At 32.8% G+C, this 16,199-nt stretch overlaps 1 protein-coding gene, 1 non-coding gene and 2 pseudogenes across 5 annotated transcripts; 3 read left to right on the forward strand and 1 right to left on the reverse strand.

Moving 5' to 3' along the window:
- Positions 1 to 1,760: 1,760 nt before the first annotated feature.
- On the forward strand, positions 1,761 to 4,490 carry LOC111316609 (protein TIC 22, chloroplastic-like; annotated as a pseudogene). The gene is made up of 5 exons (XR_016340802.1): positions 1,761 to 2,234; positions 2,307 to 2,369; positions 2,450 to 2,524; positions 2,914 to 2,957; positions 3,318 to 4,490. The product of XR_016340802.1 is annotated as a protein TIC 22, chloroplastic-like (transcript).
- A 2,299-nt stretch (positions 4,491 to 6,789) lies between these two features.
- LOC111299562 (protein TIC 22, chloroplastic-like) lies at positions 6,790 to 9,094 on the forward strand (annotated as a pseudogene). The gene is made up of 5 exons (XR_016340801.1): positions 6,790 to 7,164; positions 7,237 to 7,299; positions 7,991 to 8,050; positions 8,526 to 8,561; positions 8,642 to 9,094. The product of XR_016340801.1 is annotated as a protein TIC 22, chloroplastic-like (transcript).
- A 1,222-nt stretch (positions 9,095 to 10,316) lies between these two features.
- On the forward strand, positions 10,317 to 13,377 carry LOC111301086 (UDP-glucuronate:xylan alpha-glucuronosyltransferase 2-like). Of its 2 annotated transcripts, none has more exons than XM_022896586.2 (3): positions 10,317 to 10,637; positions 10,763 to 11,378; positions 12,207 to 13,377. In XM_022896586.2, the coding sequence occupies exons 1-3, from the start codon at positions 10,443 to 10,445 to the stop codon at positions 13,148 to 13,150; spliced, it is 1,755 nt and encodes a 584-aa protein (XP_022752321.1). In that variant the 5' UTR covers positions 10,317 to 10,442; the 3' UTR covers positions 13,151 to 13,377. The 2 variants fall into 2 exon arrangements, with proteins under 2 accessions (XP_022752321.1, XP_089614287.1); XM_089758161.1 differs by having other exon boundaries at positions 10,507 to 10,642; positions 12,207 to 13,376.
- On the reverse strand, positions 11,433 to 11,505 carry TRNAR-CCU (transfer RNA arginine (anticodon CCU)). Its single transcript has one exon. It is a non-coding gene; the product is annotated as a tRNA-Arg (tRNA).
- Positions 13,378 to 16,199: the final 2,822 nt, after the last annotated feature.

Here is a 16,199-nt window from a genome sequence, read left to right on the forward strand (position 1 = left end):
CCAATGATCAAACGCTGATGCCTCCTCAACGAAAGGTGTTGATGTCTAAATTTGTCGCGATTGTTCACAGAAGGATCATAAAAATGAAATCCAATTTTCAATCTTTACGCTTGGTATTCTTGGAACAAATAATATATGGTTTATAGCAGATATTTTGGATGGAAACGAGGCTTAACGGTGAATAAAGGCATCAAAGCGCGGTCAAAAGATGCGGTCCAAAGATTTGGGAATTCACTTTAATTACGGTGTGATTTTCACTAGGATATATATATGGAATAAAGTTTTTTTCTTTTTTTTTCGGATAAGCATATCCCGTCGATGGGATTTGATTAATGAAAAATGAAAAGCATATATCTTAATTTATCTTAACGGATGCGTTTGGAAAGAATAACTTTTTGATTGATTTTCAGTTAAAAAAGCAGAAGCTAGCCTCGCATCCGAATCTTACGTAACACATGTTGGCCGGCCACGTGAAAATGAAAAGAACGTACAAACCTGCTCAACTTGGCCCAAATCAATACGGACTTGGATGATTATTTCATTCTGAATTAAGCTTATCTAAATGATGTGGGTAAGGTGGGACTGGTCGGGGGCTATACTTGTACTAGGGCAACCCCCCAAAAGCCAAGGGAAAGGACGTTTATGCTTATCAGTGGGGCACCAAAGACAAAAGACATAGAGCTTTGCTTTTACCGTTCTAAATTAGTTAGGGGAACCAAAAACTATTGATATGTGGAATAAGGGAAGGTGAAGATATAAACCACCATTGCCTTGACAGAATATCCATCATAATTACAGCTACTTGCTTTTACTACTAACAATGCGAGTGAATTTATTCGATACAATTGGAGTTCCAAGTCAGTCAGTCCAACATTTTATTTTTGTCAAATTCATATGAATAAAAAAAAAAAATGACTCTTGAAAATTTTATGTAACAATCTTTTATTTATATTTTCTTTATAAACATCCTAATGATTAAATTTAAAGGTGTTCAATTAAGTTCAAATTTTAAAATAAGATATTTTAAGATACCCAACCTCAATGAATTTTCACATTCAAAAAAAAAAAACCCAAATTATTGCCTTTCAAGTACCTTTTTCTTTGAAAAATTCAAAGGTTAAGATAAATATTACTCTTACTTATAAAATTAAAGATATGTTTGGCATATAAAATTATAATAGGATAAGAAAATATGATATTATAAATAAGATTAAATTAAATAATATCATTTTATCTTATATTTGATGTATACAATATTTAAAATAAAAAAAATTTATTTATTGATTAAAATTATCTTTCTTCAAAATTTATATAATTTAAATTATTGATATAATAAGACATGTAAGTTTAACCTCATAAATTTAAAATAATTTTTTTTACTTTGAAAAAATTGAATCATTTTTTATCAAAAGAATGATTAATATTCTATTTAATTTTATCTCTTTCTTTAAATACAAACTGAATATAATATAAAATAATTATCATCTTATTATATTTATTATCTTATACACTAAATATAATTTTATAAAATTTAATATTTTCTCAAATCATTTATTTAATTTTTTTTATATTTTAAATTATAAAAAATTTAATTCTAATTATTAAAATTAAAATTACAATGTTTTATTAATAAATCACACGAATATCATATATATATATATATATATGTATATATTATTCATTAGATTTCAACGGGCTTTGGATAACATTTTCATAAAGCATCAAATTGGGCTAAAACTAGGCTAAAGCTCATAATAACTGCCAAAAAAATCCATGAAATTGCAACCAATTGGACCGTTAACAAAAATAATAATAATAACATTTCAAGCTCTTTATTGCATTATTATTAATTTTTTATTTTCTCAGAAAAATGGAATTCCCAAAACCTCCTCCTCTTCCCTCAAACCCTCTCTTATCCCTCTCCGCCTTCATCCACCGTCTCGGCGCTTTGCTCTACCCCCGCCTTCACCACACTAACCGTCTTTCCAGTACCTTCACCTTCGGTTTCTCCCAGCCTTCCTCAATTGTCCGCTCTTCGCGTTGGTTTCTCAGCCGAAAGCTGGGACAGCTGCCCCTTGAGTCGCGAACAAGTTGCCAAAACACTAGCCGGAACCGCTGTGTATACAGTTAGCAACTCCAACAATGAGTTCGTGCTTATCTCTGATCCCAATGGAACCAAGTCTATTGGCTTCCTTTGCTTTCGCCAAGAAGACGCCGAGGCATTTCTCGCTCAGGTTACTTAAATTTTTTAAATTTATATCAAAATCCAAAGCTTTTTGTGTTGATTTGGTTTCATTTTATAATAGGTTTGATTACGGAGAAGGGAGCTGAGAAATAATGCTAAAGTAGTGCCGATTACACTTGATCAGGTGACTTAATGTCAACTGAAATTGGATTGCAGATAACAATGTTCATTTTTATGGTTACTGGTTTATCAATTATGCTGTAGGTATATTCACTGAACGTTGAAGGAATTGCATTTCATTTTCTAGCGGAGCCTATTCAAATAAAGAATGCGTTAGAGGTTAGTGTTTCATAAATGTTGTTTTTGAAAGAGTAGAATGGTCTTCCAAATCTCAGTGGTTGTAGGCATTGGACATTGCATTATCCCAAAAAATAGCTTAAAATTGATACTCAATGCTGCTGACTTATTTAATCTAGATTGTGTTTATTGTCATTTTCTTATAAGTAAAGTTTAAGGCAATGAAGAAAAAGGAGTTTTAATTCATGAATAAGAGAGAGATTATTGGGTGTCATTTTCTATGTGGATGTTGGGTACTTAGACAAGATAACTATGCTTAGAAGGGAGTTGCATCAATGATTCATTCATACTTAAGTGAAGATGTTATCTTTCGTCGTTGGACAGTTTTACACCATTACTTACAGTAGTTTTTCGTGTTTATCATCTGTAAGCTGGTGATGCCAAAAGTGGCTTTGATGGAGTTCCTGTTTTCCAGGTACGCTATTTATTTATTAAACATATAATGCCCTTGAGAGTGGAAATATGACTAGAAAACATTTTCATCTTGGATGATCCTTTCATTTTGCATTGCATACAAAGCATCACATGAATGGCTTCCAAAAGCTTATTTATTCATGTCTATGGTTACTCATTGTGGCCATGTTGTATTTTGTCCCTTGAAGCATTAGCAATTTTTGTTGTATTAGCAATAGCATAAAGGTGTAGAGATTCTCTGATTGTTATTAAATAGGGGAACCACGCCCAACATATATTTTGATTTGTTGAATCATAACATTTGCTTTCTCTACAATTTCTGAAAGATATTGCCACTTTTGATATGCTATTTTTATATCAGGAGTCCATGAAGGAGCTGCACTGTGATAATAATTTCTATGTTACCACAAAACAATGTTTGATCTCAGTTTTTCTATTTAATGTTTGTGTCTACAGTCTGACCTTGTTATGAGGAAGAAAAATAAGCGCTTCTGCCCAATATATTTCAATAAGGTCTGCTTGATCTATCAAGCTGTTATATAGACAAAACCAGAGAGAGGTTCAAGATTTTCTGAATGGTGATTGGAGATTTCTGATGGAAAAAGAAAACCAAGGCTACAGGAGAATAGATAGATAGTTATTCTTCATCTCATAAATTCCACACTCTCTCAGAAGTGATGTTCAAAGCTGAAATTAAGTTCCATACACAAACATTACTACAAAATTTTCCTAATAAGAAGAAGAAATCATTTTAGAAAAGTTTTTCCCATTTCTGGTTTGTTTACAGGCAGGGAAACTCGATAACTTTTTCTAAAGAGAAACAAGGGGAGATATTTAACTATAGCATAGAGACTTTTTCTACTAAAAACAAGTCCTAAACTCCTAATAAGCTTTGTATCATGTTATACACCAAGAAATACTCAAATTACAAGCTCAAAACTCTGCAGCTGCCATTCGCTAACGGATGTAAAAGCAAACTGCACCTATTATAAATATATAATGCTGCATGACAACCTAAAGTACTTCACAGATAACAGTACAACAAGTTGGATTTTTCCATATATATATATATATGTATGTATATATATCTAACTTATCAGTCTAAGCTTTACGGTTCCTTCGTAACACTCCAAGGCATAATTTACAAGCTCGTCCAGCTCTGCCTTATCGATGTACCTATCGCCGTTATCGTCAGCCATCTGGAACGCACGTTCAGTTCTACAAGCCGGAAAACGAGATTGAAGCTTTCGGAAACCTGCCTTCACCTCTTCCCAGCTACGTTTTCCCTCGTTGTTGACGTCGCAACGGTTGAATAGGTTCATTATATCAGCACATTGAGCTAGTAAAGATGTAGCTACATTTTTATTATCTTACTAAGGAAGAAAAAAACCATTTCTCTTGCCGCAATCAAAAGGACGAAATGTAAAACGCTATTTTTTGTTGGTGTAAATTTAAAACCGCTATAGCATCTGTTTATATAGAAAATAATTATGCAACTTTTAGCATATTTAATGTCCTGTGTGAGCTAGTAAGAATTTTTCTTGGGTACGTTTCAATCTAGATATATTCATGTCCTGCGTGAATTTATTTTTAATTATTAAAAGTTGAGTCATGAAAAGCATCCTTCAAAACTACAAAAATTCTCCAATCGGATTCTGGAATTTTCTCTTAACATTTTGTTGAAGGAATCACTAACTAATTTCCATTAAAATGAGGGTTGTCATCATTTTATAGTAAGAGAATAATTTTGTTTTGTAGTCAGCAAATTCAGGCATCACAAATCACAAATCTCAAATCTCAAATTATGTGATACATTAAAAAGAATATGTTAGGAAGTTACTTATTGAAAAATTTTACCTTCCAAATATAAAAAAGTGTTTATATCGGGAATTCAGAATGAAGATTTCCCCTGCATCTTTACGCAATTTCAGCTTATTCCATCTTCAATGCATTGGAAGCGATCCAATCGGCTTATAAACAGAGCTTGGGACATTGAAATCCACTGTCTTAGATAAGGATCCAAAAGGTAAAAGTGGGTTGAAAGGAACAGGAAAAGAAAATAAAGAACTGGTATTTTTGTAGTGTGCCACATTTTAGATTGAGCATTTTGGGGAACAGGGAATTTATTCTTTAAAATCAATATTCCAACATGTATTTGAACAGTATCCTCAATAGATGCATGATCCTAAACGTAGACTTGGAAAACTCAATGAAGTGTGTCTCAAAAATAAGATACACCAAAGACATAACTGATTTTTTTTTTTTTTTACAGGAAATTAAAATTACAGTACTCTTCTAAATTCCAATGATCAAACGCTGACACCTCCTCAATGAAAGGTGTTGATGTCTAAATTTATCCCGATTTTTCACAGGAGGATCATAAAAATGAAATCCAATTTTCAATCTTTATGCTTGGAATTCTTGAAACAAATAGTATATGGCTTATAGCAGATATTTTGGTTGGAAACGAGGAGGCTTTATGGTGAATAAAGAGACCAAAGAGCGGTCAAAAGATGCGGTCAAAAGATTTGGGAATTTACTTTAATTACAGTATGATTTTCACTAGGATATACATATATATATATATACACATATATATACATATAGAATAAAGTTTTTTTTTTTTGGGGGGATAAGCATATCCCATCGATGGGATTTGATTAATGAAAAATGAAAAGCATATATCTTAATTTATCTTAAAGGATGCGTTTGCAAGAATAACTTTTTGATTGATTTTCAATCAAAAAAGCAGAAGCTAACCTCGTATCTGAATCTTACAACACATTGGGCGGCCACTTGAAAATGAAAAGAACATATAAACCTGCTCAACTTGGCCTAAATCAATACGGATTTGGATGATTATTTAATTCTGAATTAAGCTTATCTAAATGAGTGTGTAGGGTGGGACTGGTCGGGGGCTATACTTGTACTAGGGCAACCCCCCAATGTCAGGGGAAAGGATGTTTATGCTAATCAGTGGGGCACTAAAGACAAAAGGCATAGAGCTTTGCTTTTGCCGTTTTAAATTAGATAAGGGAACCAAAAACTATAGATATGTGGAATAAGGGAAGGTGAAGATATAAACCACCATTGCCTTGACAGAATATCCATCATAATTACAGCTACTTGCTTTTACTACTAATAATGCAAGTGAATTTATTCGATACAATTGGAGTTCCAAGTCAGTCCAACATTTTATTTTTGTTAAATTCATATGAATAAAAAAAAAAAAAGATGACTCTTGAAAACTCTATGTAACAATCTTTTATTTATATTTTCTTTATAAACATCCTAATGAGTAAATTTAAAAGTGTTCAATTAATTTCAAATTTTAAAATAAGATAATTTAAGATACCCTACCTCAATGAATTTTCACGTTAAAAAAAATCTAACTTGTTGCCTTTTTCAAGTACATTTTTCCTTGAAAAAACAAAAGTTAAGGTAAACATTACTCCTTCCTAAAGAACTTATGGAATAAAATATTTTAACACATTATTTATTAATTTATTTAATATTTAAGATTATAAAAAAAATTTAATTTTAATTATTAAAATTAAGAGTTTCTACATAAATAGTAAATATACATTATTCATTAGATTTCAATGCATAGGAAATACACATTCATTAGATTTCAATGGGTTTGTGGGCTTTGGATAGCATTTTCAGATCCAGTTAAGGCATGACAGAAAATCAAATTGGGCTAAAACTAGGCAATAGCCCATAAAATTGCAAAGCAATCCGTGAAATTGAAACCCATTGGACCGTTAACCAAAAAAATACATTTCAAGCTCTGTATTGCATTATTATTATTATTTTTTTATTTTCTCACAAAAATGGAATTCCCAAAACCTCCTCCTCTTCCCTCATACCCTCTCTTATCCCTCCCTCTACGCCTTCATCCACCGTCTCGGAGCCGAGCTCGCCACCCGCCTCCACCACACTAACCGTCTATCAGTATCTTTGCCTTCGGTCTCTCCCTGCAGGCAACTATCCTCCATCGTCCTCTCTTTGCATCGGTTTCTCAGCCGAAAGCTGCGGCAGCTGCCACCTTGAGTCTTGAACATGTTGCCAAAACACTAGCCGGAACCGCCGTGTATACAGTTAGCAACTCCAACAATGAGTTCGTGCTTATCTATGATCCCAATGGAACCAAGTCTATTGGCTTCCTTTGCTTTCGCCAAGAAGACGCCGAGGCATTTCTCGCTCAGGTTACTTAAATTTTTTTAATTTATATCAAAATTCGAAGCTCTTTGTGTTAATGTCGTTTCATTTTGTAATAGGTTCGGTTACGGAGAAGAGAGCTGAGAAGTAATGCTAAAGTAGTGCCGATCACACTTGATCAGGTGACTTTGTTTTTAACTTTAATTACTGGTTTATCATATATGATGTAGGAAAAGATGTCAACTGAAATTGGATTGCAGATAACAATGTTCATTTTTATGGTTACTGTTTTATCAATTATGCTATAGGTATATTCGCTGTAAAGGTTGAAAAAATTGGATTTCGTTTTCCACCGAATCCTATTCAAATAAAGAATGCATTAGAGGTTAGTGTTTCATAAATGCTGTTCTTGAAAGAGTAGAATGGTTTTCCAAATCTCTGTGGTTGTAGGCATTGGACATGGCATTATCCCAAAAATAGCTTAAAATTGATACTCAATGCTGCTGTCTTATTTCATCTAGATTGTGTTTATTGTCATTTTCTTATAAAGAAACTTTGAGGCACTGAAAAAAAGGATGTTTAATTTAGGAATAAGAGAGAGATTATTGTGTTTCATTTTCTATGTGGGTGTTGGGTACTTAGACAAGATAACTATGCTTAGAAGGGAGTTGTATCAATGATTCATTCATACTTAAGTGAAGATGTTATCTTTCATCATTGGACAGTTTTACACCATTACTCACAATAGTTTTTTGTGTTTAATGATGTTATCTTTGATGGAGTCCATGAAGGAGCCGAACTGTGATATAATTTCTATGTTACCTCAAAACAATGTTAGATCTCACTTTTTGTATTTAATGTTTGTGTCTACAGTCTGACCTTCTTGTTATGAGGAAGAAAAACAAGCGCTTCTGCCCAATATATTTCAATAAGGTCTGCTTGATCTATCAAGCTGTTGTAGATGCTGTTTTCTTGTTCAGTATGCATTTAAAGATAGTTGTTAAACATAACCTAGTTTCTTTTGTTTGCTTGTTATTGTACTGGAAGATATAGAAAAAGAACTTTCAAAGGTTTCGAGGGCATCAAGAGGAACCAGTGCTTCTCAACATATCATGGTGTCATATGTATAAATCTGTTTTGGGCATTCAACTTGTATATGCACACATTGATAAGTGATTGCATGCAAAGTGCATGGAGATTGCCTCTGCTCTTCTATTCCATTAGTACCTACATCAAACCCTCCCCCCTGCCTCTTTTCTTCTATTCTACTAGTACCTACATCAAACCCTCTCCCCTGTCCTTAACACTTTCAATGGTTCCGTCTTTCACACGTGCTTCATTAATGGAATGGTTTTCCTTTTTGATGTTGCACTTCATTGTATTCATTGGATCTGATCTGTTTGAGCAGGTAGGAAGCTTGGAAGATGTTCTGAAGAAAATGGAGGTATAGGATGTAATTGCTGAGTAGTTTCGTGTAATATGTATTAATATGCAATCTTGTTGTTCCTCTTTATTTTGATTCAGATGAGTGAGAAAAACTGGGGCTGGGATGATGTAATATTCATTCCACCTGGTAAAAGCTATTCTCAACACATCCAAGATGTGATGAAAGTATGAAGCTGTATGCATGTTACTTCCGACTGTCCATTTGATAGCATCAAAAGTGCAATTACTTCAACTCGAAGCCCTTGAATTCGAATTTGGGATGGGAGATATAGGATTTTTACGTCATAGAAGCAGGCTACCCTCCATTTGTGTAGTCCAAGATCCAGTGGGTTCTCCAAATGTTAACTAAAAAGAAAAGAGAAAAGGTAAACAGAAACTCTAGTAGCTGTGGTCATTGATATGCATCTATACTTTTGAACGAGTTAATAGCCAAGAGTGAGGAAACGTGGAAACGATTTTGGTTGATATACCGCAACTACTAGTTAGAATTGATTGTCTCTCGACTTTTAGTTATAAATATTGCATTTCTTCATCATCAAGAAAGAATGTTAAGAAAAAGCAACGGAGAATTTATTTGCATATTGTTTTCATAAAATGACTCTTAATTCCCACATAAATCAACTACAAGTAACCCATATATGATGCAAAGAAAGAAAGACCCCACTGTTTCTAATTCCTTTCATGCCTTTTCCCCTTCTATCCCTTTTGATTTGTTGGTCTAAAGTACTCATGCTTCAGGATCAGGGACGGCTTGGTCTCGAAAAGAAAATAGTACACACGTCTAATATATCAAGAATAGACAACAGCTTATTGGTCTACTTTTTGGATTTCCAATCCGTTAAATATTTGATTCAATACCTGTTCAAAGGATAAAGTCTGAATTTCATTTTTATTTAAATCAAGAAAATATTCGGGCCTCAAACGCCAGTTTGTAATTATCAACAAACTGACATTCGGGGCAAAATCTTGATAGTTTACCTTTCATTTGGCTTTGGTCGTGTACTAAGCTGCCTTTAAAATCATTTCGGATGAGTTGTGATAACACCGATGGCCGACCTACATCCTGATTAAATCATCATAGATCATTTAATTATTGATTTATTGAATAAACAAGATATTGGTGGAACCTGGCATATATTTCAATAACGGCTAAACGAGACATTTCCAATTGCATGTAGGAAGTTGACAGGGCAACCAAATAGTTGTTAGAAGGTCTGCTTAACTACCCATAAAAAGAATTCCTGTTGTCATTATTCACCTAAATTTCTCACGACTTTTTTTTTTCTTTTACCCCTTATCTCGGCTTTATTTCCTCTCATATGCTCAAATTAAACAGTAGCTAAAACAATTGACAAGATAATTATACACTTTTAGAGTAAAGTTGAGCAAACCGGTTGCCACCTTTCATTGGTGTAATTTGAAAGTGAGAATTTTCTTGGATTTCAACTTTCCAAATACCATATTGAAAAAGAATTGGTACAAATTTATTGTACAAGTTTGTACTTAAAAGTGTCTCGAGAAAGGGTCTGTTTGGAAGTTTGGGAAAATTGTCTAGAAAATATGTGAGAACCAACAGCATGGGACTTTATTTGCTCCGACCTTCTTGTCTCAAAGGGAAGGAAACTCAAGACAAAGGAAACGACAGATGGAGCTTTTTAAGTGGTCCGACTTCTTGTGAGTTTTACTCTACATTTCACTCTCTTATTATGCTCTCTAACCACTAACTAAACCCCAAAATTCCTTTAATTTTCTTATCATCATTTATAATTCATTGATGTGCTTTATTTTAAACTATAAAAAAGTAGTCATGGTTATAATTATACCAACCTACATCTATATATGTTGAGCTTGGATTGAGGTAGGACAACTTTGCTTAAGAATGGGTGAAGGACTTGGCCTTCAAAAAATCATCCAAGCAACTCCTTCAAAGTCTTTGGTCATTAGAATCAACCTGGTTTTTCTTGCCTTATTTCTGGTTATCTATGCATCTCTTCTTTTGCGCCAATCTTCTTCAGTCTATTTTGAGAATGCAGCATCGCTTGTTAGATGCACCCTTCGTGAGTGCCATCACAAGGTAAGGTGAGCTGACTCAATTCAATATTGTTTCTTAATTTGAATGCAATGGATGTTTCCATGTATATAAGATTTGTGTTGATTTGTTCTCTGATATTTCATATTTGGTGAATGTGATTTCCATAGATGGAGGCAATATTGGAAAATACTGAAGCCCTTAAGCCAAAGCCTAAGAGAAATTTGACCATGTTAGAGGTGCCAACCTTCATTGATGAGTTTGGAGGAGGATTGAAGATTGGGATGGTGAACTTCGAAGATGAGGATTACAGTGAATGGGAAAAACATGGGGAAACAATTCCAGTCCTTTTCGAGCGAGTCTCGGAGCTATTCGAATGGAAACATCTGTTTCCTGAATGGATTGATGAAGAGGAAGAAATTGATGGGCCAAGTTGCCCTGAGATGCCAATGCCAGACTTCAATAAGTACGACAACATGGATTTGATAGTGGCAAAACTACCATGTAAGTACCCGGTAGACGGATGGGCTAGGGAGGTGTTCAGGCTTCAAGTTCATCTGATAGCAGCAAATCTGGCAGTTAAAAATGGGAAAAGGGATTGGAATTGGAGGACAAAAGTGGTGTTCCTGAGCAAGTGCAGGCCAATGTTAGAGGTGTTTCGATGCAATGATTTGGTGAAACAGGAAGGTGAGTGGTGGTACTATGAGCCGGAAGTAGCAAGATTAGAACAAAAAGTTTCTTTGCCTATTGGTTCCTGCAGGCTGGCTTTGCCATTGTGGGGACGAGGTATGATCCTAATTCCTAGTTCTGTTTCTACTTTTTGCATATAAAAGTACTGAACGCGCCAGGTAGGGGTCGAACCTACGACTTTCTGCTTAGGAAACAGACGCTCTATCCACTGAGCTACAGGCGCTGAACGGTTAATCGTGTTTATTTAACTAATTTCTTTATCCAGCCTAAAGTTTTACTAAGCCCCCTTTTTCTTTCAAAATTTCTTCACAATTTCTGTTAAAACTTTTTAAAATTAGAGCAACCGAGCCTTTTCTGCAAGTAGTTGAAGAAGAAAAGTTGGCAGACGAAAACGAAAGAACAAAAAAAAAATGTAATTAAGTGTAGGAATTATTATAAAGAGTAGCTGGCTTACTGATGTTGATATGATTAGCTACTTCCAATTAAAACTTGACTTTGCTTGCAGACAAAGTCTAAGACTTAGTCGTAGTTAGGCTTTTGTTGTCTTCGGCAAATGGCAAATGCTCGGGCATCTAATGTGAAGCAGCATATGCGCCACTGCTGGTTCCAAAAACAATAAAGAATCACATGTTTCTACTTATTGGTTTCATTAGTTAGGAATCAAATCAATAATCAACTATATATAAGCCGATGGGGGACCTCTCCCAACAGATTTTTATGAGCTTTTTGTAACTTCGATTCCACCTACCACCGAGACCAGCTTCCATTTTCCATCATCATGAATATAATAATTTTCTTAGCATGCATTAACTCTCTTCAGCAATAAATGCCAATAATCATGTGGTTTATTGATGAAATACTGAATTTTTAGTTTCAGATATCAAATTCTAGTTAATAACAAGAAGAAAATGAAAAAAATTTCAGGAAACGATGAAGTGTTTGATGTCTCCAAGATCGAACGGGCAACAAGGAATGCCAAGCGTGAAGCCTATGCAACAATGCTGCATTCCTCTGAATCATACGTCTGCGGTGCCATAGCCCTTGCCCAAAGTCTCCTAAAAACCGGCACCAACCGTGACCTGATCCTTCTCCTTGACGGGTCCATCTCCGAAGCACAGCGCGATGCACTCAAGGCAGCCGGGTGGCAGCTCCGCTTCATCAAAAGAATCCGAAACCCTCGAGCTGAAAAAGGCTCCTACAATGAATACAACTACAGCAAGTTCAGGCTCTGGCAGCTAACGGATTATGACAAGGTCATATTCATTGATGCAGACATCATTGTTCTACGAAACCTTGATCCGCTTTTCCATTTCCCTCAAATGACAGCTACGGGCAACGATATTTGGATTTTTAATTCGGGTATTATGGTGATCGAGCCTTCAAATTGCACGTTTAAACTTTTAATGAACAAACGTAAAGAAATCTTCTCGTACAATGGAGGGGACCAAGGTTTTCTCAATGAAGTGTTCGTTTGGTGGCATCGTTTACCAAGGAGAGTGAATTTCCTCAAGAATTTTTGGTCCAACAGCACCGTTGAAATTGGCTTAAAGAGCCAGCTTTTTGCAGCTGACCCACCAAAACTTTATGCGATTCATTACTTGGGTTTGAAGCCTTGGCGTTGTTACAGGGATTATGATTGTAACTGGAACATTGGGGATCAACGTGTTTACGCCAGCGATGCGGCCCATCAGAGATGGTGGAAGTTTCACGACAACATGGATGAGAAATTGCAGAAATTTTGTGGGTTAACAAAGAAAAGAAAGAATGATTTGGATTGGGATAGAAAAAAGGCTAGAGAGGCAGGGTTCAAAGATGAGCATTGGAGGATCCATATTACAGATCCAAGACGAAAAAATTTAATGAAATAAAATTGGACAAAACTCAGATGAAATTTGTACCTGACATTCCCAACAGGCATAAGGTTACGCTGTACAATATTTGCAGCAGAGTAATGAAAAATGATCGTTATTCAATCTCAAAAATCTCAATCAACTTCAAATTTCAGAACGTGACCCAAATTTCAAAAGGCCTAATAATTGACATGATCTCTTGTCAACAAAATGATGATGAATTTATTCCCATGCACAGTTGATAATATATTATATGGAATAATATAGAATGGACAATTCTGTATGTATGAGGATATATTACGTAAAGACATCAATGAGAACAACATGATTAAATGGCAAAATCCAATAATCTGCTGCAAAAATTAAGTATAATTAGGTCCTTTTCACAAACGAACTGCTCTGCTTTAATTTATTCTCTTTGATTGCTTAGTCTCAACCACCTGAGAAGTTGTCCTAGAAGAAGCAGCATTGTCTCAAGAAATTTTATTATTTGGGTTCAAGGCAAAAATTAGAGATAATGTTGATATATCAAAGTTTGGTGTAGCAGATTTACGTAGGTTACACCTAACGAAGCCATTTATATGGAATTTTAGGACCCATGGAAACCGATGTCAGGGGTTTTCATTTTCAAAATGGGACTTTATCAATAATCAAGTCCACAAATGGATTCCACCCAACTGCTGATGTTGGGCTTGTTGGGGCAAAGTTGCAACTTGAAAAAGCATAAGCAGCCAAAAAAAAATTCTAATCTTTTTTGCGAGATTTTGGCGCGAGGTGCGCTACATACAACGTCAAATTTTATTTATATAACTTCAATTTTTTTTTTGAAAAAATACTCATATATTAAATATCAATTTTAATTTTTAATAAATGATAAAAATACTTTTGAATAGTTTATACGTTCAAAAACCACCTCATATTTTTCGAAAATAAATTTTTGAGTGTTATATTATGCTCTCAAAAATCTATTTTTGAAAAAATAACATAATTTTCGAAAATAAATTACTGAAAAAAATACATCTCTCAAAAATTCATTTCTGAAACTTGTATTGCTTTCTTAGAAATGGATATTTTAGAAAACAATGTATGTCTCAAAAATCTAATTCTAATAATACATTAAAATTTTTTAAATTATATTTAATTATATATTATTGATAAGAAAATTTAAGATTTCTAAGGCTTTGTTTGTTTTGTAAAAAATAATTTCTAGAAAATGTTTACATTTTTTGAATTGAATTGAAAGAGGTTTTTTGTTATTTAGATAAATTAATGAAAAATATTTTTCATTATTTGTTTTTTTTTTTATTTTTTCCAAATAATATTAATATAACTATTAAAATATATTAAAATTATTTATTATTAAAATTAGTAATATTAAAAAATAATTATATTTTAATAATAATATTTAATATTAATATATTATGTTAAAAAATAATTATATTATTTATTAATAATATTTATTAATATATTATATTAATAGCATATTATTTATTAATATATTATTATAATATTTATTAATTACATTAATAATATCTATTATTATATTAGTTATTAATATAATATTATTTATTAATATATTAGAATATTATTTATTAATATATTATATTAATAGTATATTATTTATTTATATAATATTATTTATTAATATATTATAATAATATTTTATTGATTAATATAATATTATTTATTTATTAATATAATATTATTTATAAGCAAATTTATGCTCAAAAGTATTAATAAATAGTTCAATTCATAAACAGCTATTTTCCAAAAAAATATCTTTTTTTTTTCAAATCTGTAAGATAAATTTCAAAAAAAAAACTTTATTTCATTAATCAATAAGTCATTTTTTGTTAATCAATTAATTTTTTACTAAATAAGCATTTGAAAAGTAAGGAAATTATTTTCCAAATTTCATTTTTTTAGAAAACAAAAGGAACCTAATATTAACACCATTGAAAAATATCAACTCCAACATATGAAATGTATAAATTCGACAATAAAAACTCTTAATCTTTCAACCGAACACTATCTGATAAATAATGTTCACAGCATTTATCTAATTTTATAAAATGTGCATTTGAAAAGAAATCGCTAATTGTAAAGAACACTCATGTAAGTAGCTGTTGTACTATATGTGATGAGATAATCACACTTTTATTGCATATGATGCAATGGCCAATTTGCATAAAAGGCTTTTTCATACTTAGCAATTCTTTTTATATACACATTTATCAATTTTGTAAAAATGTTACAAATATAATTGAATAACGGTGTCTAGTGGCCAAAATATTGGAGATCTTTATTGATGAATTTATCTTGTCCAGAAAATCAAGAACTCAAAACTTTTTGAATATAGAGATCTAAAAAATCTCAACTATCTAATATCTATTTTTGAAAAAATTAAAGATTTTTTTAAAATTAATTTTTAAAATTTATCGAATATTTATTTTTAAGAAATTTTAAATATTTTTAAATATTTATTTTTGAAAAACTTAATGTCAAGAAGTGAAAAAAGAAAAAAAAAGGATATAAATGAAAATGATCAAAGTGAAAGATGAAATGTATTTAATTAAAACAAAAAATAAATTTCAAATTTAAGATGTATATAAAAATAAAATATATACAATATTAAATGAGGTGCATTTAAAATTTCCCCGGGAATTCTATGTACCTCCACAGCTCCCTAGCTGCCCTCTCTGCTCTTTACCCAAAGATTCTTTTTTTCTTTCTTTCTTTCTTCTGCCACTGCCAAAAAGTTTCTCTGGGACACCATAGCTTCGGGATTCATGTTTGTCAGATCTCCAGACCAAACAATGGAAGAAGCTTCTTAAAATCCTTAGGAACACAAAACCTTTTCGATTCCATCCAACGTTCCTAATTTGATTTTCTCAACAGGTCGCCTCCTCCGCCTCTGACGTCATATTTCGGCCCCACTTACCTTGAAGGGCTCTTCCGTCATTTTATCTCCCGTCTTTCCTCGTCAATGACTTTGGTCGACGCATGATGGACGGTAACTTTTACTTATCTTTAGAAAGAAGCAAAGCAATTTTTGAAAAGCCAGCTG

The sequence above is a fragment of the Durio zibethinus genome, chromosome 3, assembly GCF_047325235.1.
Source record: "Durio zibethinus cultivar Kanyao isolate XHJ-2024 chromosome 3, ASM4732523v1, whole genome shotgun sequence".
NCBI lineage: Eukaryota > Viridiplantae > Streptophyta > Magnoliopsida > Malvales > Malvaceae > Durio > Durio zibethinus.